This window comes from Bombina bombina, chromosome 5, assembly GCF_027579735.1.
Source record: "Bombina bombina isolate aBomBom1 chromosome 5, aBomBom1.pri, whole genome shotgun sequence".
Taxonomy (NCBI): Eukaryota; Metazoa; Chordata; class Amphibia; order Anura; family Bombinatoridae; genus Bombina; species Bombina bombina.
This window is the reverse complement of record NC_069503.1, coordinates 576,460,681-576,485,642: the sequence shown is the minus strand read 5'-3', so window position 1 is coordinate 576,485,642 and position 24,962 is coordinate 576,460,681. Positions and strand designations below refer to the sequence as shown.

Below are 24,962 nucleotides of genomic sequence, written 5' to 3'. Positions count from 1 at the left end.
GAGCTGCATATAGCTCCTCCCCTCTACGTCAGTCCCAGTCATTCGACCAAGAATCAACGAGAAAGGAGTAACCAAGGGTGAAGTGGTGACTGGAGTATAATTTAAAAGATATTTACCTGCCTTAAAAAAGGGCGGGCCGTGGACTGATCACACAACAGAAGAAAGGAATTTATCAGGTAAGCATAAATTATGTTTTCTTCTGTTATGTGTGATCAGTCCACGGGTCATCATTACTTCTGGGATACCAATACCAAAGCAAAAGTACACGGATGACGGGAGGGAAAGGCAGGCTCATTATACAGAAGGAACCACTGCCTGAAGAACCTTTCTCCCAAAAATAGCCTCCGAAGAAGCAAAAGTGTCAAGTTTGTAAAATTTGGAAAAAGTATGAAGTGAAGACCAAGTTGCAGCCTTGCAAATCTGTTCAACAGAGGCCTCATTCTTAAAGGCCCAAGTGGAAGCCACAGCTCTAGTGGAGTGAGCTGTAATTCTTTCAGGAGGCTGCTGTCCAGCAGTCTCATAGGCTAAACGTATTATGCTACGAAGCCAAAAAGAGAGAGAGGTAGCAGAAGCTTTTTGACCTCTCCTCTGTCCAGAGTAAACGACAAACAAGGAAGAAGTTTGGCGAAAATCTTTAGTTGCCTGCAAGTAGAACTTGAGGGCACGAACTACATCCAGATTGTGTAAAAGACGTTCCTTCTTTGAAGAAGGATTTGGACACAAGGATGGGACAACAATCTCTTGATTGATGTTCCTGTTAGTGACTACCTTAGGTAAGAACCCAGGTTTAGTACGCAGAACTACCTTGTCTGAGTGAAAAATCAGATAAGGGGAATCACAATGTAAGGCTGATAACTCAGAGACTCTTCGAGCCGAGGAAATAGCCATTAAAAACAGAACTTTCCAAGATAACATTTTTATATCAATGGAATGAAGGGGTTCAAACGGAACACCCTGTAAAACGTTAAGAACTAAGTTTAAACTCCATGGTGGAGCAACAGCTTTAAACACAGGCTTGATCCTAGCTAAAGCCTGACAAAAGGACTGGACGTCTGGATTTTCTGACAGCCGTCTGTGTAACAAGATGGACAGAGCTGAAATCTGTCCCTTTAATGAACTAGCTGATAAACCCTTTTCTAAACCTTCTTGTAGAAAAGACAGTATCCTAGCGATCCTAACCTTACTCCAGGAGTAACCTTTGGATTCGCACCAGTATAGGTATTTCCGCCATATTTTATGGTAAATCCTTCTGGTAACAGGCTTCCTAGCCTGAATTAGGGTATCAATAACCGACTCAGAAAAACCACGTTTTGATAAAATCAAGCGTTCAATTTCCAAGCAGTCAGCTTCAGAGAAGTTAGATTTTGATGTTTGAATGGACCCTGTATCAGAAGGTCCTGTCTTAGAGGTAGAGACCAAGGCGGACAGGATGACATGTCCACTAGATCTGCATACCAAGTCCTGCGTGGCCATGCAGGTGCTATTAGAATTACTGATGCTCTCTCCTGTTTGATTTTGGCAATCAATCGAGGAAGCAGCGGGAAGGGTGGAAACACATAAGCCATCCTGAAGTTCCAAGGTGCTGTCAAAGCATCTATCAGAACTGCTCCCGGATCCCTGGATCTGGACCCGTAGCGAGGAAGTTTGGCGTTCTGGCGAGACGCCATGAGATCTATCTCTGGTTTGCCCCAACGTCGAAGTATTTGGGCAAAGACCTCCGGATGAAGTTCCCACTCCCCCGGATGAAAAGTCTGGCGACTCAAGAAATCCGCCTCCCAGTTCTCCACTCCCGGGATGTGGATTGCTGACAGGTGGCAAGAGTGAGACTCTGCCCAGCGAATTATCTTTGATACTTCCATCATTGCTAGGGAGCTTCTTGTCCCTCCCTGATGGTTGATGTAAGCTACAGTCGTGATGTTGTCCGACTGAAACCTGATGAACCCCCGAGTTGTTAACTGGGGCCAAGCCAGAAGGGCATTGAGAACTGCTCTCAATTCCAGAATGTTTATTGGAAGGAGACTCTCCTCCTGATTCCATAGTCCCTGAGCCTTCAGAGAATTCCAGACAGCGCCCCAACCTAGTAGGCTGGCGTCTGTTGTTACAATTGTCCAGTCTGGCCTGCTGAATGGCATCCCCCTGGACAGGTGTGGCCGATAAAGCCACCATAGAAGAGAATTTTTGGTCTCTTGATTCAGATTCAGAGTAGGGGACAAATCTGAGTAATCCCCATTCCACTGACTTAGCATGCATAATTGCAGCGGTCTGAGGTGTAGGCGTGCAAAAGGTACTATGTCCATTGCCGCTACCATTAAGCCGATCACCTCCATGCATTGAGCTACTGACGGGTGTTGAATGGAATGAAGGACGCGGCATGCATTTTGAAGCTTTGTTAACCTGTCTTCTGTCAGGTAAATCTTCATTTCTACAGAATCTATAAGAGTCCCCAAGAATGGAACTCTTGTGAGAGGAAAGAGAGAACTCTTCTTTTCGTTCACTTTCCATCCATGCGACCTTAGAAATGCCAGAACTAACTCTGTATGAGACTTGGCAGTTTGAAAGCTTGAAGCTTGAATTAGAATGTCGTCTAGGTACGGAGCTACCGAAATCCCTCGCGGTCTTAGTACCGCTAGAAGGGCACCCAGAACCTTTGTGAAGATTCTTGGAGCCGTAGCCAATCCGAATGGAAGAGCTACAAACTGGTAGTGCCTGTCTAAGAAGGCAAACCTTAGATACCGGTGATGATCTTTGTGGATCGGTATGTGAAGGTAAGCATCCTTTAAATCCACTGTGGTCATGTACTGACCCTCTTGGATCATGGGTAAGATTGTCCGAATAGTTTCCATTTTGAACGATGGAACTCTTAGGAATTTGTTTAGAGTCTTTAAATCTAAGATTGGCCTGAAAGTTCCCTCTTTTTTGGGAACCACAAACAGGTTTGAGTAGAACCCTTGTCCTTGTTCCGACCGCGGAACCGGATGGATCACTCCCATTAATAACAGATCTTGTACGCAGCGTAGAAACGCTTCTTTCTTTATCTGGTTTGTTGACAACCTTGACAGATGAAATCTCCCTCTTGGGGGAGATAATTTGAAGTCTAGAAGGTATCCCTGCGATATGATCTCTAGAGCCCAGGGATCCTGAACATCTCTTGCCCAGGCCTGGGCGAAGAGAGAGAGTCTGCCCCCCACTAGATCCGGTCCCGGATCGGGGGCTCTCGGTTCATGCTGTCTTTGGGGCAGCAGCAGGTTTCCTGGCCTGCTTGCTCTTGTTCCAGGACTGGTTAGGCTTCCAGCCTTGCCTGTAACGAGCAACAGCTCCTTCCTGTTTTGGTGCAGTGGAGGTTGATGCTGCTCCTGTTTTAAAGTTCCGAAAGGGACGAAAATTAGACTGTCTAGCCTTAGCTTTGGCTTTGTCTTGAGGTAGGGCGTGGCCCTTACCTCCTGTAATGTCAGCGATAATCTCTTTCAAACCGGGCCCAAATAAGGACTGCCCCTTGAAAGGTATATTAAGTAATTTGGACTTAGAAGTAACATCAGCTGACCAGGATTTTAGCCACAGCGCCCTACGTGCCTGTATGGCGAATCCTGAGTTCTTAGCCGTAAGTTTGGTTAAATGTACTACGGCCTCCGAAATGAATGAATTAGCTAGTTTAAGGACTCTAAGCCTGTCCGTAATGTCGTCTAGCGTAGATGAACTAAGGTTCTCTTCAAGCGACTCAATCCAAAATGCTGCCGCAGCCGTAATCGGCGCGATACATGCAAGGGGTTGTAATATAAAACCTTGTTGAACAAACATTTTCTTAAGGTAACCCTCTAATTTTTTATCCATTGGATCTGAGAAAGCACAGCTATCCTCCACCGGGATAGTGGTACGCTTAGCTAAAGTAGAAACTGCTCCCTCCACCTTGGGGACCGTTTGCCATAAGTCCCGAGTGGTGGCGTCTATTGGAAACATCTTTCTAAATATTGGAGGGGGTGAGAACGGCACACCGGGTCTATCCCACTCCTTAGTAACAATTTCAGTTAGTCTCTTAGGTATAGGAAAAACGTCAGTACTCGCCGGTACCGCAAAGTATTTATCCAACCTACACAGTTTCTCTGGTATTGCAACGGTGTTACAATCGTTGAGAGCTGCTAAGACCTCCCCTAGTAATACACGGAGGTTCTCCAATTTAAATTTAAAATTTGAAATATCTGAGTCCAATCTGTTTGGATCAGAACCGTCACCCACAGAATGAAGCTCTCCGTCCTCATGCTCTGCGGGCTGTGACGCAGTATCAGACATGGCCCTAGCATTGTCAGCGCACTCTGTTCTCACCCCAGAGTGATCACGCTTGCCTCTTAGTTCTGGTAATTTAGACAAAACTTCAGTCATAACAGTAGCCATATCTTGTAATGTTATCTGTAATGGCCGCCCAGATGTACTAGGCGCCAAAATATCACGCACCTCCCGGGCGGGAGATGCAGGTACTGCCGCGTGAGGCGAGTTAGTCGGCATAACTCTCCCCTCGCTGTTTGGTGAAATTTGTTCACATTGTACAGATTGACTTTTATTTAAAGTAGCATCAATACAGTTAGTACATAAATTTCTATTGGGCTCCACCTTGGCATTGGAACAAATGACACAGATATCTTCCTCTGAGTCAGACATGTTTAACACACTAGCAAAAAACTTACAACTTGGCTATAATCTTTTTTAGCAAAAAACGTACTGTGCCTCAAAGAGGTACTAACGATTAAATGACAGTTGAAATAGTGAACTGAAAAACAGTTATAGCATCAAACTTTAAAACAACAAAACTTTTAGCAAAGGTTTGTTCCCATTAGTAAAATAACAATAATTAAATTTGACATAAAAAATACAAAGCAACGTTTTTATTCACAGTCACTATAAGAATTCTCACAGCTCTGCTGAGAGAATTTACCTCCCTTCAAAGAAGTTTGAAGACCCCTGAGATCTATCAGAGATGAACCGGATCATGCAGGAAAAATAAAAGTAACTGACTGGTATTTTTTGATGCGTAGCAAAGAGCGCCAAAACGGCCCCTCCCTCTCCCACACAGCAGTGAAGAGAAACGAAACTGTCACAAATAAAGCAAAAAAACTGCCAAGTGGAAAATAATGCCCAAATATTTATTCACACAGTACCTCAGCAATGTAAACGATTCTACATTCCAGCAAAAACGTTTAACATGATAAATAGTTATTAAAAAGGATTAGTGACCTTTAACAGAGTAGTTCCGGTGAAATACCATCCCCAGAATACTGAAGTGTATACATACATGTCATTTTAACGGTATGGCAGGATTTTCTCATCAATTCCATTCAGAAAATAAAAACTGCTACATACCTCAATGCAGATTCCTCTGCCCGCTGTCCCCTGATCTGAAGCCTTTACCTCCCTCAGATGGCCGAGAACAGCAATATGATCTTAACTACTCCGGTTAAAATCATAGTAAAAAACTCTGACAGATTCTTCCTCAAACTCTGCCAGAGAAGTAATAACACGCTCCGGTGCTATTTTAAAATAACAAACTTTTGATTGAAGTCATAAAAACTAAGTATAATCACCATAGTCCTCTCACACATCCTATCTAGTCGTTGGGTGCAAGAGAATGACTGGGACTGACGTAGAGGGGAGGAGCTATATGCAGCTCTGCTGGGTGAATCCTCTTGCATTTCCTGTTGGGGAGGAGTTATATCCCAGAAGTAATGATGACCCGTGGACTGATCACACATAACAGAAGAAAGAAGGCATCTAAGCTTTTTTTGGGCTCAGAACTCTGGACAGCACTTTTTTATTGGTGGATGAATTTATCCACCAATCAGCATGGACAACCCAGGTTGTTCACCAAAAATGGGCCGGTATCTAAACTTACATTCTTTCATTTCATATAAAGATACCAAAAAAAAAAGAAAATTTGATAATAGGAGTAAATTATAAAGTTGCTTAAAATGTCATTTTCTATCTGAATCCCGAAAGAAAAAAATGGGTTCAGTGTCCCTTTAAGTTATTGTCCTGGAAGTTTTTGTTTCTACTGGCAATTTCTTCTGCCCATAGAGTTTCTGAGCTTTCGGCTCTACAGTGTGACTCTTATTATCTTATTCTTCATGCGAATAAGGCGGTCCTCCGTATTAAATCAAGATTCCTACCTAAGGTGGTTTCGGAAGCAATATTAACCAAGAAATTGTTGTTCCTTCATTTTGTCCTAATCCTTACTCTAAGAAGAAGCAATTGTTGCACAATCTAGATGTTGTGCATGCTTTGAAGTTCTATTTGCAGGCTACAAAAGATTTTCGTCAATCTCCTGCTCTTTTTGTTGTCTTTTCTGGTAAACGGAGAGATTAGAAGGCCACTTCTTCTACTCTCTCCTTCTGGTTGAGAAGTGTTATTCGATTGGCTTAGGAGACAACTGGACAGCAGCCTTCAGAGAAGATTACGGCTCACTCCACTAGGGCTGTCGCTTCCTCTTGGGCTTTTAAAAATGATGCTTCTATGGAACAGATTTGCAAGGCGTATATTTGGTCATCATTGGATACTTTTTCCAAATTTGATGGTTTTGCCTCAGCTGAGGCTTCTTTTGGGAGGAAAGTTCTTCAAGCGGTGGCGCCTTCCGTTTAGGCTTGCCTGTCTTGTGTATCCCTCCCTTCCATTCTGTGGTCTCTAGCTTTGGTATTGGTTCCCACTAGTAATTGAATGGATTTGTGGACTCTTCATGCCATTGGAAAGAAAACATAATTTATACTTACCTGATAAATTATTTTCTTTCCTGGCATGGAGAATCCACGACCCACCCTTATTTTAAGACGTCTTTTTGTAATTTTCTAAACCTCAGGCACCTCTATACCCTTTGTGTCTTCTCTTTCTATGATTCCTCGGCTGAATGACTGGGGATTGTGGGAAGTCGGAGGATGCTTGAAGCTTTGCTGGGATGTTCTTTGCCTCCACCTAGTGGTCAGAAGTTGAATTCCCACTAGTAATTGAATAGATTTGTGGACTCTCCATGCCAGGAAAGAAAAGAATTTATCAGGTAAGCATAAATTATATTTTTCAAAGAGATATTCACATATAGATCTCGAGATATCTAGGCATATATATATATATATATATATATATATATACACACACACACACATACACACACCCACACACACACACACATACATACTGTATGTATATATATATATATATATATATATTCATATCTCGCTATAAATAGATATATCAGTCCAAAAATCATCACATACATAGAGAATATTTATTTTTTAAATAAATAGAACATATTCCACTGCGAAATCATTCTTGCAATATGAAATATTCACATTTTCATGTACACTTTTCAAAGAGAATCTATAATGGGCTTTGCGCGACAGATTAGGGTTTTTGTGTTGTTGTTTTTTCTATTTGTCTTCTCCATTGACTTCTATGGGGAATACGTGAATGTGCATGTGATTTGGCTGTTTGCATTATTTTGCAACTTGTAATACCTGCGCAACCCCAAATGCAAAAAAGTAATTACGCGCGCTGTGTTTTTCGCAACTGATCTGCTGCGTGACTTGTATTCTAGCCCATTGATAGATGCAAGCAAAAGTGAAGGGATTGCTATAGACCATAACATTTGTGGGTGCAAAAAGTAGATCAGAAAACTAAATACCAATAATGTGGGTCTACTAGTGGGGGGCTGCTATTTCTCTTTTTCTGCGTAAGGACACGTAAAAGACTGCCTTACAAATTCAGTACTGCTGATGCATTTATGATTTGAGGATGCTACAGTAATGATTGACTTTTTTGGCAGTCTTTGTTGCATTTCTGTATTGAAAGGTACTGCGAGTGCATACTGCTGTTTACATGCATTAAAGGGATATTAAACCCAATTTTTTTTCTTTTGTGATTTAGATAGAGCATGCAACTTTGAGCAGCTTTCTAATTTACCCCCATTATCAATTTTTCTTTGTTCTCTTGGTATCTTTATTTGAAAAAGCAGAAATGTAAGTTTAGGAGCCAGCCCATTTTGTTTCACCACCTGGACAGCGCTTGCTTATTGGTGGCTAAATGTAGCTATCAATCAGCAAGTGCAACCAAGTGCTGGATGAAAAATGGGTCAGCTTCTAAGCTTACATTGCTGCTTAAAATTGAATGCTCTATCTGTATCATGAAAGAAACAAACTTGGGTTTCATATCCCTTTAACACTAAACCCTTAGTATTGAAGTAATTCCCCACTTTCCTCTAGTCATGGGGGCCAGCATATTTAATTCTGTCTTTCACTGCATTCCAGTGCTGACGTGTTTGCACATGTTCAGCAACTCTCCTTCAGAAACCTGCAGTGTAACCTAGGTTCCAAAATGGCAGCACCAATATTACAGGGAGTTGCCTGAATTGTATTTATTGTTTAAGCTCCAGTCACTGTGTATGTGCAGGGGTTATACACTTGTGATGATTACTTACTGAAGTATGTACATGGTACAGTTTTGAGACAAAAACAGAAAAAGACAAATACAATTTAACAACAAAAGAGTGTAAAAAGAAAAGAAAAACACAAGTACACAAAAAAGGGGGGGGAGTTGGAGTATTTAAAGGGACAGACAAAATAAAACTTAATGGATTGGATAGAGCACACAGTTTTAAACAACTTTCCAATTTATTTGTATAAACAAGTGTGTTTTGTTTTCTTGATATCCTCTGTTTAGAGTAAACCTAGGTAGGCTGATATGAGCTTAGGAGTGCGCAGTGCATGTGTCTATAGCAGTCTATACAGTAGTGTTTGCAACAATGTTTATAGCCATGTCATACATATTTACAAACAGTGCTGCCAGAAGGCTAAAGACACATGCACACTCCTGAGCTCACCTAGGATTATGGTTTAACAAAGGATACAAAGAGAATTGAGCAAAATGAATAATTTAATGTAATGGTAAAGTTGTTTAACATTTTGTGTTCGATCCAATACATTTAAGTTTAATATGTTTAATATTGAATGTATTTCCCTGGTTATACTTTTTTTTTAACTTTGATGTTGCTTTATTTATGATTTATTAATAAAAAAACATCAGTCATTCTAATCACTCTTTTTTACAAAAGTGAATTGGTGGTTACTATTGCAAAGAATGATTTGCCCATCATGATTGTTGATGCAAAACTGATAATGCACCTTTTAAAAGCATGTTGCAACATAGAAGCTTTGGGAGGGAGGGAAAAGTAAACAAAATCTCACATAATTTACCTTAAAGTATTAACCCAAGCCTCCCTGGGAGAAAGTACTGTGTTTTACAACAAAAGGCTGCAAAATAAATAATGAATGTATATTGCAATAATGTTTCACTTGCAATAATGAAACATTTTATGAATTGTTGAAATGTCAAGTTTAATTGTTCTTTAAGCTAAATAAATGTCAATATTTGTTCAGAGCATTATCTGGCATAAAAAGTTAAAAAGGAGTTATTGATAATGGATTTCAGAGTTCTATGAAACATAATTAAGTGTTTTATTTTGTGCACTTGTGTTTTTATAAAAGCATGAACAGGCAGCACAGAAAAGCTCTTCCACAGAAATGGTTATATGTTATGTGTGGCCTTGCTGAAATGTTATATATTAACATTGCTTGAAAAGCTAGGAAGCTTTTCTCAAAATTTCTAAAGGATCTGTTTTTTATAGGCTGTATTGATTTCTTACAATATACTGAAAGAAAATTCAGGATACATTATATTTCATCTGATTTATTGCTACAAGTTTTATACAGCTTTAGCTATTATTTGTTTATATATATATATATATATATATATATATATATATATATATATATATATATACATATATCAGTGACGTGCAGTGAGGTCAGAGGCTGGTGAGGCTAGCTATGATACACCCAAGAAACATACACACACACAGACATATATATATATATATATATATATATATATATATATATATATATATATATATATATATATATATATATATATATATTTAGGAAAAGTAGACAGACGTAAAATAGGGCCTCAAGTTTTACTGGTTTTGTGGTCATTTAGGTTTTTTTTGTATTTTTTTATGTTAGAAGGAATGTGAAACCCAAAAATTTCCAATTTACTTCTATTATCAAATTTGCTTTGTTCTTTGTTTGTTGGAGATATCTATATAGGTAGCGTGCACATGCCTCAATCACTATATGACAGGAAATAGTGCTGCCATCAAAGTTTGATGATTAGTAAATTGGAAAATTGTTTAAAATTGCATGCCCTATCTGAATCATGAAAGTTTAATTTTGACTAGACTCTCGCTTTAAGAGAATACATAGATGGGGAGACTGGGGGAGAGATGGTGGTTACGTTTCAATATAATGCATATTCATGTAAAAAATGTTAATCCCACTATGCAGCAACTCCTTCATTCTTTGGATGGATTTAGCCAGCCACAGATTCAGTGTTGTACTTCAGAAAATGTATTTATTTAAATTGCAGCATTTATGTTTTTTAATGTATGCAAATGTTCTGGCCATTTGTTCACACATTTGCTGGCGTGACATATTTTCCAAGGACCTATAAATGCCATTTAATGTCCTTTAAGGAGACGAAAAGATGCAGAACTAAAAGGTCGATGAGGGCAGCATGTGCCAATATCATAAAGCAGAGTCAATGTGATAAACAGGCACAAAGGATTTGTTTAGAAAAAGTCAATATCGAGAACGGCTAGATTCCGAGTTTTGCATTATGAGTAAAAAAGCAGTGTTAAGGCTCATAACGCTGCTTTTTCATTACCGCTGCTATTACGAGTCTTGTAGGTACAGCTGTCCCGCACACTTTTTTGGCCTAAGGACCACTTCTCCCAGCTTGGATGAAGACTTCTCCTGGCTTCGTTGAGGACTTCTTGCCACTTCAATAAGGACTTCTTCATTGACGATGGATGTCTGGTCTTCAAAACTGTAAGTGGATCTTCAGGGGTTAGTGTTAGGTTTTTTTAAGGGTTTATTGGGTGGGTTTTAGTTTTAGATTAGGGTTTGGGCAGAAATAGAGCTAAATGCCCTTTTAAGGGCAATGCCCATCCAAATGCCCTTTTCAGGGCAATGGGGAGCTTAGGTTTTTTTAGTTAAGGTTTTATTTGGGGGGGTTGGTTGTGCAGGCGGTGGGTTTTACTGTTGGGGGTTGTTTTTTAAAGGTAAAAGAGCTGATTTCTTTGGGGCAATGCCCCACAAAAGGCCCTTTTAAGGGCTATTGGTAGTTTAGTTTAGGCTAGGGGTTTTTTATTTTGGGGGGGGGCTTTTTTTATTTTGATATAGGGCTATTAGATTAGGTGTAATTAGTTTAAATATCTTGTAATTTGTTTTTTATTTTGAGTAATTTAGTGGGGTTTTTTTTGTAATTTAGGTATTTGTATTTAATTTAGCTAATTGTATTTAATTTATTTAATTGTAGTGTAAGGTTAGGTGTTAATGTAACTCAGGTTAGGTTTATTTTACAGGTACATTTGTATTTATTTTAGCTAGGTAGTTAGTAAATAGTTAATAACTATTTAGTAACTATTCTACCTAGTTAAAATAAATACAAAACTATTCTACCTGTAAAATAAAAATAAACCCTAAGCTAGATACAATGTAACTATTAGTTATATTGTAGCTAGCTTAGGGTTTATTTTACAGGTATTTAGTTTTAAATAGGAATTATTTAGTTATTAATAGTAAGTTTTCTTTAGATGTATTTTAATTATATTTAAGTGGGTGTTAGGATTAGGGTTAGACTTAGGTTTAGGGGTTAATAACATTAGTATAGTGGCGGCGACGTTGGGGCGGCAGATTAGGGGTTAATAAATGTAGGTAGGTGGCGGCGATGTTAGGGGCAGCAGATTAGGGGTTAATAATATTTAACTAATGTTTGTGATGCAGGAGTGCAGCGGTTTAGGGGTTAATATGTTTATTATAGTGACGGCGATGTCCGGAGAGGCAGATTAGGGGTTAATAAGTATAATTTAGGTGTCTGCGATGTCGGGGGCAGCAAGATTAGGGGTTAATAAGTGTAAGATTAGGGGTGTTTAGACTCGGGGTTCATATTAGGGTGTTAGGTGTAAACATAAATTTTGTTTCCCCATAGCAATCAATGGGGCTGCGTTACAGAGCTTTACGCTGCTTTATTGCAGGTGTTAGGCTTTTTTTCAGCTGGCTCTCCCCATTGATGTCTATGGGGAAATCGTGCACGAGCACGTACAACCAGCTCACCGCTGACTTAAGCAGCGCTGGTATTGGAGTGCGGTATGGAGCACAAGTTTGCTCTACGCTCACTTCTTGTCTTTTAACGCCGGGTTTATGAAAACCTGTACTTACCAGCACTGTAGGAAAGTGAGCGGTGACAATAACGTGCAAGTTAGCACCGCACCCTTCTTACCGCAAAACTTGTAATCTAGCCGAAAGGCTTTTGCATCAATCATTTCCTTGAAATCCAAACTGCACCTTAGGCATGGCCTGTAGGTTGCTAACATCTGTATGAGGAACTCTATATAAGGCATATTGGAAGGAAGAAATCCAGGAGCAATGCACAATAGGTTAAAGGGACATGAAATTCAAAAAATGTATTTTGTGATTCAGACAGAACAGAACATTTTTTTAAAAAAAAGTTTCCAGTTTACTTTTTGTTAATCGAATTTGCCATCTAGTGCTCTTTGTTCCCATGATATTCTTTGTTGAAGAGAGACCTAGGTAGGCATCTGAAGCGCTACATAGCAGGAAACAGTGCTGCCATCTAGTACTCTTGCAAATGGATAACATTCTTGCAAAACTGCTGCCATATAGTGCTCTAGGCACGTGCATGTTCCTCATCTTACATTTTAACTAAAGATATTAAAAGATCAAAGAAAATTTGATAATAGCAGCAAATAAGATGTTTTTTTAAAATTGCATGCTCTATGTAAATCATGAAAGAAAATTGTTTAATTTTATGTCCTTTAAAGTGCCAATAAACATTTGTAAAATTTGTCACGTTTTTTTTACAATGTCAAATGAATAGTAAATACAGTTAAAGTACAGTAAAGTAAAGAAAAGCTTTATTTTTAATATAGTTATCCTATCAAAACTGTCAATCAAGATCTCTAGCTGGGCGCCCTAGCTTTGGCAGTTAGCATTCTATCCCGCTCAAGTGTAGGACAGCCTAGGGCAGTGATGGCGAACCTTGGCACTCTAGCTGTTTCAGACCTATATTTCCCATGATGCTCGACTGGACTTCAGAGTGCCTAAGCATCATGGGAATTGTAGTTCTGAAACATCTGGAGTGCCAAGGTTTGCCATCACTGGCATAGGGGAATGGTGTGTCAAGCCCCTTTTTTCTACTTCAGCACATTCATGCTCTTTGATCCTAGACAGACAGACTAGCCGCGCATGTTATCTAACTCCTCAGCTCTGACACTGGTCTGACTTGTAAGTCGTGATGCGCTCAGCATTGCAATTCACAGTCGGTGTGAGAGGTGCGAGTGTAAGCGGTAGACAAGCAATTTTAACAAGGTATATATCATTTTATAATCTTTACATTGCATAGCAAATTACTATTATAATATGTAAATCATTAAAATATGTTTTAAAAACCAATTTAAAAAAATTCTAGTCAGTATAAATGTATTATTTGAAGGAGAGCTTGAAAATAAAACTATAGCAATATTCTGCTCAGCCTAAGCTGAATCAAGTGCTAACTAGAGTGCATGCGCACTTCAATTAGATAGGGATCTGTGTGGAGTTCAGCAGCGTTCCTCTGCAATAACTCTATGGTGCGACCGATTCAAAGGAGATAAAGCTTGACGTTAAGAAGCGGATTCATCAAGGAGGCAGTCAGAAGAGGAGCCATAATTATAAATTCATAAGTAAATATTATTTATCATTATAATAACTATATATTGAAAGTTTGGAACTTGCCAGGGGTGGACCGAGCAGTCGGACAAATAGGACCTGGACCACGGGCCACAAAAGGCATCTCCATGGCTGCTGATGACATCCTGATGTGCTGCTTAAAGGGACAGTCAAGTCCAAAAACAAATTTCAGGATTCAATTAGAGCATGTAATTTTAAACAACTTTCCAATTTACTTTTATTACCAATTTTGCTTTGTTCTTTTGGTATTCTCAGTTGAAAGCTAAACCTAGGAGGTTCATATGCTAATTTCTTAGACCTTGAAGGCCGCCTCTAATCTAAATGCATTTTGATAGTTTTTTACCATTAGAGGGCATTAGTTCACGTGTTTCATATAGATACCATCGAGCTCATGCACGTGAATTTACCATGGAGACAGTTCTGATTGGCTAAAATGCAAGTCTGTCAAAAGAACTGAAATAAGGGGCAGTCTGCTGAGGCTTAGATACAAGGTAATTACAGAGGTAAAATGTGTATAATTATAACTGTGTTGGTTATGCAAAACTGGGTAATGTGTAATAAAGGGATTATCTATCTTTTAAAACAACAACAATTCTGGTGTTGACTGTCCCTTTAAGCTGGGACTGACAGCTGCCCTATCAGTAACTAAGCAGTTAAGTGTGGGTTAGTAGTGGGTGCCTTGATGTGGGGGTTGTTGCTTGGGGGCCCTAGAATGTCGGGTCTGGCCCTGGAGGTTGGGGGCCCTGTCTCTTGCTCTTGACATTGGGGATTCAGACCCTGGAGGTTGAGGGGCCTGGTGAGGGCAGGGAGGCTACCATGTTTATTTGCATAATAATAATAAAAAAATTTGGGTCAGTGTGAGACAGTAATTTTTGCCAGGGACCCTGATTGGTCTCAGTCCACCTCTGGAATTTGCTATGCTAAATATAAAGTCCGGATAGGACATATTTTGTTTTTAGCGTTTATTGTTCCTTTAAGAATCTGTGGGATTAAATGTAAGGGCCCAGTGAGTCTCAGCTTGGTCACATTAGCAAAATAAATAAATAATTGAATAAATAATCAGCATTATTCTGTCAGAATTAAATTACAGGAAAGGGGGCATAATAAATACCCACTTTACCAGATCCTCAATTTTTGTACAGTTGAGATGACTAGAAGACCAATTTGTAAGTACCATATGAACTGGTAGTTATCAGGCTTTTGGGGGGAATTATACTGTTGTTAGGTAAAGTGGACATTGACCCAAGTGTTTATTTGTTTGCAGTCTTTCCAGACTTATCCAGGCTCCTGGGAATTTATTCTCAAGAATAATAAATAAAATAAAAAAAACAAACAGTATATTTTAGATGCAATGAAGAGAAAAAAAAAAGTATAATGTCCCTTTAAGGATAGCTGACTTAGATGGACATTCTGAATTATTAAGCACATCCATTCATTAATCTGCCAATTTATGTGGGTGGCAGTTTGCCTTTCATTAAATACAACTACATGGTAGCCTCCCTGCCCTCACCAGGCCCCTCAACCACCAGGGTTTGAAACCCCAATGTCAAGAGCAAGAGACAGGGCCCCCAACCTCCAGGGCCAGACCCCACACTCTAGGGCCCCCAAGCAACAAACCCCACATCAAGGCACCCACTACTAACCCACACTTAACTGCTTAGTTACTGATAGAGCAGCTGTCAGTCCCAGCTTAAAGGGACAGTCAACACCCAGAATTATTGTTGTTTTAAAAGATAGATAATCCCTTTATTACCCATTACCCAGTTTTGCATAACCAACACAGTTATAATTATACACATTTTACCTCTGTAATTACCTTGTATCTAAGCCTCAGCAGACTGCCCCCTTATTTCAGTTTCTTTTGACAGACTTGCATTTTAGCCAATCAGAACTGTCTCCATGGTACATTCACGTGCATGAGCTTGATGGTATCTATATGAAACACGTGAACTAATGCCCTCTAGTGGTAAAAAACTATCAAAATGCATTTAAATTAGAGGTGGCCTTCAAGGTCTAAGAAATTAGCATATGAACCTCCTAGGTTTAGCTTTCAACTGAGAATACCAAAAGAACAAAGCAAAAATTTCTATTGGGTGGGCTGACCTGCATATCTGTCTTTTGAAGCAATATCCGTGAGCACACACACATCTTCTTGAATCACAGCTCTGTAAGACAGTGAGTGTATACACAGTCATCCTGTAATATTTAGCTTTATCCTTGGTATCTTCTAGGTACTATTTAGACAACCAGTTTACAGTTATTTACCTATTTGGTTTATACCAAAATAAATCTCATTTTTCTTTCTTGATTTAAATAGAGAGAGAAAATACAATTGTAAACAACTTTCCAATGTATATCTATTATCAAATTGTTTTCATTTTTCTTTTTATCCTTTGTTGAAAAGCAGGAAGGGTAAGCTCCGTAGTGTTCATGTGTCTGCAGAGTATGGCAGCAGTTTAGCAAGAATGCTAGGCATTAGCAAGAGCACTAGATGGTAGCACTATTTCCTGTCATGCAGTTCTTCAGACATGTGCATGCTACCTATATAGGTATCTCTTCAACAAAGAATAACATCAGAATGAAGCAAATTTGATAATAGAAGTAAATTGGAAACTTTTTGAAATGATATTCTCTATCTGAATAATGAAAGAAAAACATTGGGTTTCATGTCCCTTCAAGGCTCTAATGGGCATGCTTCATTTATTGTTCAAATTGAATGTACTAATAAAATGACGTTCTTTGTAAAATGTGTATTCACCATTTATTTCTTATTCCTATTGGGTTTTGGTAAATGTTAAAGACTTTAAAAAAAAGAGGCATATATGTGCATCCACCAATGAGCAGCTAGCTCCCAGCTCCTGAGTTTACTTAGGTATGCTTTCAACAAAGGATACCAAGAGAACTAAGCAAATGAGCAAACTAAAAAGGTGTTTACAATTATATGCTTTATTTGAATCATAAAAGAAAAAAAATTGGGTTTCATGTCCCTTTAAAAACATACTGTCATCTTTAGACAGAGACATAGGGGCCTATTTATCAAGTTCCGAAAGGAGCTTGACGGCCCGTGTTTCTGGCGAGTCTTCAGGCTCGCCAGAAACAGCAGTTATGAAGCAGCGGTCACAAAGACCGCTGCTCCATAACCCTGTCCGTCTGCTCTGAGCAGGCGGACAGACATCGCCGGAAATCAACCCGATCGAGTACGATCGGGTTGATTGACACCCCCTGCTGGCGGCCCATTGGCCGCGAGTCTGCAGGGGGCGCCATTGCACCAGCAGCTCTTGTGAGCTGCTGGTGCAATGGTGAATACGGAGAGCGTATTGTTCTCCGTATTCAGCGAGGTGTTGCGGACCTGATCCGCACTGTCGGATCAGGTCCGCCAGACCTTAATAACTAGAGGCCATAGTATATAAAGAGCTTTTAACAGTAAACTAAACTAGATACATATAGTTGTTCACGGTTACAAAATGTGTTGATTTGTGTGAAGAAATGACATGTAATAAATGGAATTTCGTTATCTCTGAATACAAATCTGGATGACAATATTTTAAATTCACTCTCACTAATGTAATCCTAAAGCTGTTTATGTGTCTGGGAAGATAACAACCATTGTTAAAAACGTATGTGTTTTGTTACTTCCGTCTTTTAATGTAACTAAAATTAATCAGTATTTTTTATTTATTTTTTTATAGGGACTAAAAGGTGATTCTGTTGTTGGTCCAAGAGGTCCTCCAGGAGTGCCCGGGCTTCCAGGATCACCTGGCTATGGCATTATGGGACAGCCTGGTCCTCCGGGACCCCCTGGTCCTCCGGGACCCCCATCTATATTTGGATCAGGTATGTAACAGTTTGAGATTGTCAGTTCATATATTAAGCAGGTGTTAAAGCCTTTGTTTTGGCCCATATGTATTTAGAACCCAAATTATCATGTCCTTGTTTTAAAAAGAATCCAAGTTAAAGGGACATGAAACCAAACATTTTACTTTCATTATTCAGATAGAGCAGGGTTCTTCAAACTTTTTTTCCCCCAAGACACAGTGCTATGATACCACGTACCTTTGCAACCCTATTTTTATTCTTGGTCTGAAAATTTCTGAAGTAATATACAACTAGATAGCTGCAATTTTTGGCAAAGTGACTAAAATGTGTGCGTACTTTACTTTACTGTTTGTAGCTAAAACTGAGCGTGTTGTAAGAGGTAATAACACATACACACCACACACTCTCATACAACACACACACGCACTCTCATACAACACACACGCACGCACTCTCATACAACACGCACACGCAGGCACTCACATACAACACACACGCACTCTCATACAGCACACACACACACGCACTCTCATACAGCACACACACACATCGCACTCTCATACAACACACACACACGCACTCTCATACAACACACACACACACACGCACTCTCATACAACACACACACGCACTCTCATACAACACACACGCACGCACTCTCATACAACACACACGCACGCACTCTCATACAACACACACACGCACTCTCATACAACACACACGCACGCACTCTCATACAACACACACGCACTCTCATACAGCACACACACACATCGCACTCTCATACAACACACACACACGCACTCTCATACAACACACACGCACTCTCATACAACACACACGCACGCACTCTCATACAACACACACGCACGCACTCTCATACAACACACACACACGCACTCTCATACAACACACACACACACACTCTCATACAACACACACACACGCACTCTCATACAACACACACACGCACGCACTCTCATACAACACACACACACGCACTCATACAGCACACACACGCACTCTCATACAACACACACACACACGCACTCTCATACAACACACACACGCACGCACTCTCATACAACACACACACGCACTCATACAACACACACGCAGGCACTCTCATACAGCACACACACACGCACTCTCATACAGCACACACACACATCGCACTCTCATACAACACACACACACACACTCTCATACAACACACACACGCACTCTCATACAACACACACTCACGCACTCTCATACAACACACACACGCACTCTCATACAACACACACTCACGCACTCTTATACAACACACACGCACACACTCTCATACAACACACACGCACGCACTCTCATACAACACACACACGCACTCTCATACAACACACACACACGCACTCTCATACAACACACACGCACGCACTCTCATACAACACACACACACGCACTCTCATACAACACACACGCACGCACTCTCATACAACACACACACGCACGCACTCTCATACAACACACACACGCACTCATACAGCACACACACGCACTCTCATACAACACACACACGCACGCACTCTCATACAACACACACACGCACGCACTCTCATACAACACACACACGCACGCACTCTCATACAACACACACACGCACTCATACAACACACACGCAGGCACTCTCATACAGCACACACACACGCACTCTCATACAACACACACACACACACGCACTCTCATACAACACACACGCACGCACTCTCATACAACACACACGCACGCACTCTCATACAACACACACACGCACTCTCATACAACACACACACACGCACTCTCATACAACACGCACACGCAGGCACTCTCATACAACACACAAGCACTCTCATACAGCACACACACACATCGCACTCTCATACAACACACACACACGCACTCTCATACAACACACACACGCACTCTCATACAACACACACGCACGCACTCTCATACAACACACACGCACGCACTCTCATACAACACACACACACGCACTCTCATACAACACACACACACACGCACTCTCATACAACACACACACGCACTCTCATACAACACACACACACGCACTCTCATACAACACACACACGCATGCACTCTCATACAACACACACACACGCACTCATACAGCACACACACGCACTCTCATACAACACACACACACACGCACTCTCATACAACACACACACGCACGCACTCTCATACAACACACACACGCACTCATACAACACACACGCAGGCACTCTCATACAGCACACAAACACGCACTCTCATACAGCACACACACACATCGCACTCTCATACAACACACACACACGCACTCATACAGCACACACACACACACTCATACAACACACACACGCACTCTCATACAACACACACTCACGCACTCTCATACAACACACACACGCACTCTCATACAACACACACTCACGCACTCTCATACAACACACATGCACGCACTCTCATACAACACACACGCACGCACTCTCATACAACACACACACCCACTCTCATACAACACACACACACGCACTCTCATACAACACACACGCACGCACTCTCATACAACACACACGCACGCACTCTCATAAAACACACACACACACGCACTCTCATACAACACACACACACGCACTCTCATACAACACACACACGCACGCACTCTCATACAACACACACACACGCACTCATACAGCACACACACGCACTCTCATACAACACACACACACACGCACTCTCATACAACACACACACGCACGCACTCTCATACAACACACACACGCACTCATACAACACACACGCAGGCACTCTCATACAGCACACACACACGCACTCTCATACAGCACACACACACATCGCACTCTCATACAACACACACACACACACTCATACAGCACACACACACACACTCTCATACAACACACACACGCACTCTCATACAACACACACTCATGCACTCTCATACAACACACACACGCACTCTCATACAACACACACTCACGCACTCTCATACAACACACACGCACGCACTCTCATACAACACGCACGCACGCACTCTCATACAACACACACACGCACTCTCATACAACACACACACACCACACAACCAAAAAAAAGTTTCCAATTCACTTCTGTAATGTTATTCTTTGTTGAAGAGATATCTAGATAGGTAGCGTGCACATGCCTGAAGCACTACATGACAGGAAATAGTGCTGCCATCTAGTGCTCTTGCTAATGTATAACATTGTTGCAAAACTGCTGCTATATAGTGCTGCAGACATGTGCACACTCTTGAGTGTACATACCTGCTTTTCAACTAAGGATAACAAGAAAATATGATAAAAGTAAATTAGAAAGTTGTTTAAAATGTTATGCTCTATCTGAATCATTAATTGTTTTGGAGTTTTGTGTCTCTTTAATTCACAATGTAAAAAAAAAAAAACAGGTGTCCTCCAATCCTTGGCAACTGTTTTAAGTTATTTTAATCAAATAATAAGTATTACTAATTCCATAAAAAAAATAAAATCTATTTTTTATTCAAATAATAAGAAACAGATATATTCCAGGTTTTTCAAGGGGGAGGTCATACAGACTTTTAGAGTTTTCCCAATGATCCATGTTACCTGCTAGAGTGTTTTAATGTGTTTACCTTTATTTTGTCATTTGGGATAGTTGTTTTTGCCTGTTGAAATTACCACATATACTTAAAATTGAAATATATCAGACAAAACAAAACTGGTAAACAAGGGACAAAAGCAGAATTCCGCCTTTTAAAGGGATAGTAAACCTAGGGTTGCCCCCTCAGCCATGTTTTCCTGGGCCCTTATGAGTTACACATACTGCAGGGTGTGCAGGGAGGAACATGTATTGTGTTTCTGGACAGCACTATTTATATTCCTCCCTGCACACCCTGCAGCATGTATAACTTATAAGTGTTCTGTATTTTAAGGGACGGGTGGTAACCCTAAGTAAACCCCCAAAATGTATTTTATGATTCAGATAGAACATACATTCGAATTCCATTTTAATTCTATTATCAAATTTTCTTCATTCTCTTGTTATCCATTGCTGAAGGGACAGCATTGCACTACTGACAGGAAGCTGAAACTATCTATTTAGCCAATCACAAGAGACAAATGTGTGCAGGCACCAATTAGCGGCAGCTCCCACTAGTGTATGATATGTGCATATTCATTTTTTAACAAGGGATACTAAGAGAACGAAGCACATTTGAAAATAGAAGTGAATTTAAATGTGTCTTAAAATTACATGCTCTATATGAATCATGCAACTTAAATTTTGACTTTCCTATCTCTTTAAGGGAAGGGAATGAGAGAGAACCCAGCCCATTTGAAAGGCTGTTCTTGCAGTTGTTTGCCTGATTGTACTGAACTGTCAATGTGACAGGTTCTTTATATTTTAATGAAATGATAATAATATTTAAATGTCATACTTATTCAACTTTAATTATTTTTTCTTAAATAACTGAAACTAATCTGTTACGTTTTTTAAGGAGTTCTCACCTACCAGGCCAGAACATTTTAGTGTTTAGTCTTGTCAACTTTTTAATGATTTCTCACATTGCTGAAGAACTACTTAATACCAAACACCTGAAGCCATTTAGCAACAGGTTTAGAGTATAACTGTGCTTACACAAGCAATGCTGATATCACTAGTCTATTAAGTAGCATATGCAGCGTGCTTTCCATAAGGAGGGAGCAGAGGAAAAAATTAACTCTTTCATGCATTAAAGGTTGAAGTTGACAAACCACAGTGACTCTCAACAATCATATTTGCCATTGAAGTTGGTTGCATAAAAACACACTGCAAAACTGATCACTACAATGTTCAGCTGTATGTTGTAAATAATTAATAGTTAATGCAGAACCAGCTCTTGTTAGGTTAAATATGAAGTATAATGTCTATGCAGGTTTTTTTTTTGTTTGTTTTTTTAAATTGTTAAGCACTGTCACTAGAAAACAATTGCATGCCAGACTTTCTTTAAAGGGACATAATAGTACACTAATGCTCTTATGCACAAATAATTGTCTAACTATGTGTTTAGCCATTGCAAAGAAGTTAAACACATAGCCAAATGGTGTAATCACCATGCAATTACATTTTCTGCTGTTTTGCAATCATTTAACATACTAGGTGAGTGCGAGAAAACAGTTGAATGCATTAACATCTTGCTTGCTGCAATTGTTTTCCAATAACCAAACTCCAACTGCCACTTGAATTATTTGGAGGAGCAAAATCAGAACTTGTTACTGAAGTAGATATAGTTAGCCACGGCCATTTTTTTTATAAACAAAAGCACTTCCAGTCCTCAGAATCAACACCTCATACTCCTTTTTCATAGTCAAGTTGGCAAACTATGGGGATAAATTGTCAAACAGATTGTGTACGGCTGCAAATGAGACAATTTTAATGTTGACATGACCACAATCCGCCATTTTCATTATTTGTTAGCAGCACTTTCTTCATTATTGTTTCAGTGAAATATTGTCCTATACTTAAAGGGACAGTCAACTCCAAAATTGTTATTGTTTAAAAAGATATATAATCCCTTTATTACACATTCCCCAGTGTTGCATACCCAATATGGTTTATATTAATACACTTTTAACCTCTGTGATTACCTTGTATCTAAACCTCTTCTGATAGTCTCCTGATCACATGACTTTATTATCTATTGACTTGAATTTTAGCCAATTAGTGCAATGTCTGCCACAACGTCACGGGCATGCGCACAATGTTATCTATATGGCCCACATGAACTAGCAGTCTTCTGTTGTGAAAAGCAAATACAAAAGCATGTGATAAGAGGCTGTCTGTAGTGGCTTAGAAACAGGCAGAAATGTAGAAGTTTAAATGTTATAAAGTATATTAATATAACAATGTTGGTTGTACAAAGCTGGGAAATGGGCAGTAAAGGCGTTATCTATCTTTTTAAACAATAATAATTTTGGTGTTGACTGTCACTTTAATATGTGCAAGTCCTGTTTTCCTGATAACAATCCAAATTGTTGCATTTACAGGGCCATTTTCACTTATCAAAAATGTCAAGCTTCAGGGATATTATCAGTAGAAGGATTCAAGAACTGTAATCAGTTAAAAAAAAATAAAAAAAATACCAACCTACATTCAGAAATTATCTGCTAAAAGGAAGGGCACAAATTGTAACCAACCCATGTATATAACATATTTATTAGAAAAGCTATAACATGCAGAAAAACACTCAACAGTCAAAACCCATTGCACAATTATCACAAATATATATAAAAAATGTAAATGAATAACCCTTACCAATTCCAAATATAAAATACATTTTCACAATTATCACATATATATATATATATATATATATATAAAAAATTGTAAATTAATAACTCATACCCATTCAAAAACTGTACACACATATATATATATAGTATATATATATATATATATATATATATATATATATATATATATATATATATATATGTGTGTGTGTGTGTGTGTGTGTGTGTGTGTGTGTGCGCGTGTAATTAAAGGGACACTGTACCCAAAAATTTTCTTTCGTGATTCAGATTGAGCATGAAATTTTAAGCAACTTTCTTATTTACTCCTATTATCAAATTTTCTTCATTCTCTTGGTATCTTTATTTGAAATGCAAGAATGTAAGTTTAGATGCCGGCCCATTTTTGGTGAACAACCTGGGTTGTCCTTGCTGATTGGTGGATAAATTCATCCACCAATAAAAAAGTACTGTCCAGAGTACTGAAACAAAAAAAAAGCTTAGATGCCTTCTTTTTCAAATAATGATAGCAAGAGAACAAATTAAAATTGATAATAGGAGTAAATTAGAAAGTTGCTTAAAATTGCATGCTCTTTCTGAATTACAAAAATAAAAAATTTGGGTTCAGTGTCCCTTTAATAACTCACATAAGCTAAAACATCAATAAAAACTGCCCAGCAGCATAATAATCTTTCCATAATTATATAGAAAAAAAAACACTTTACATTTTTCATGCCCTAAAAGACCTGAGCACAAATGTATTTAATTGTTCAGAGGCATTATATTTGCCAACATTTTTATCTATAAAAGCAAATTACAAATAAACTTTAACTATAAATTCCAAAACTATTTGTCTTTGTAAAAAAAAAAAAATCACATTCAAAATGACAAAAAGGATGACATTTTCTCAGTCAATGAAAACAATACAATCATAATAGAATGAAACCTGTGATTAGATTACATTCTCAAAAATACTTTATGGCCAAAATTCCCTATT

At 39.2% G+C, this 24,962-nt stretch overlaps 1 protein-coding gene across 2 annotated transcripts in view; it reads left to right on the top strand.

Moving 5' to 3' along the window:
- The window catches only part of LOC128660597 (collagen alpha-1(XV) chain), a 674,535-nt gene that overhangs the window by 592,987 nt on the left and 56,586 nt on the right, over positions 1-24,962 (top strand). For both annotated transcript variants that reach the window (XM_053714523.1, XM_053714522.1), the window contains exon 35: positions 17,528-17,672. In XM_053714523.1, coding sequence (XP_053570498.1) covers positions 17,528-17,672 — 145 coding nt within the window. The remainder of the gene's footprint in view (positions 1-17,527; positions 17,673-24,962) is intronic.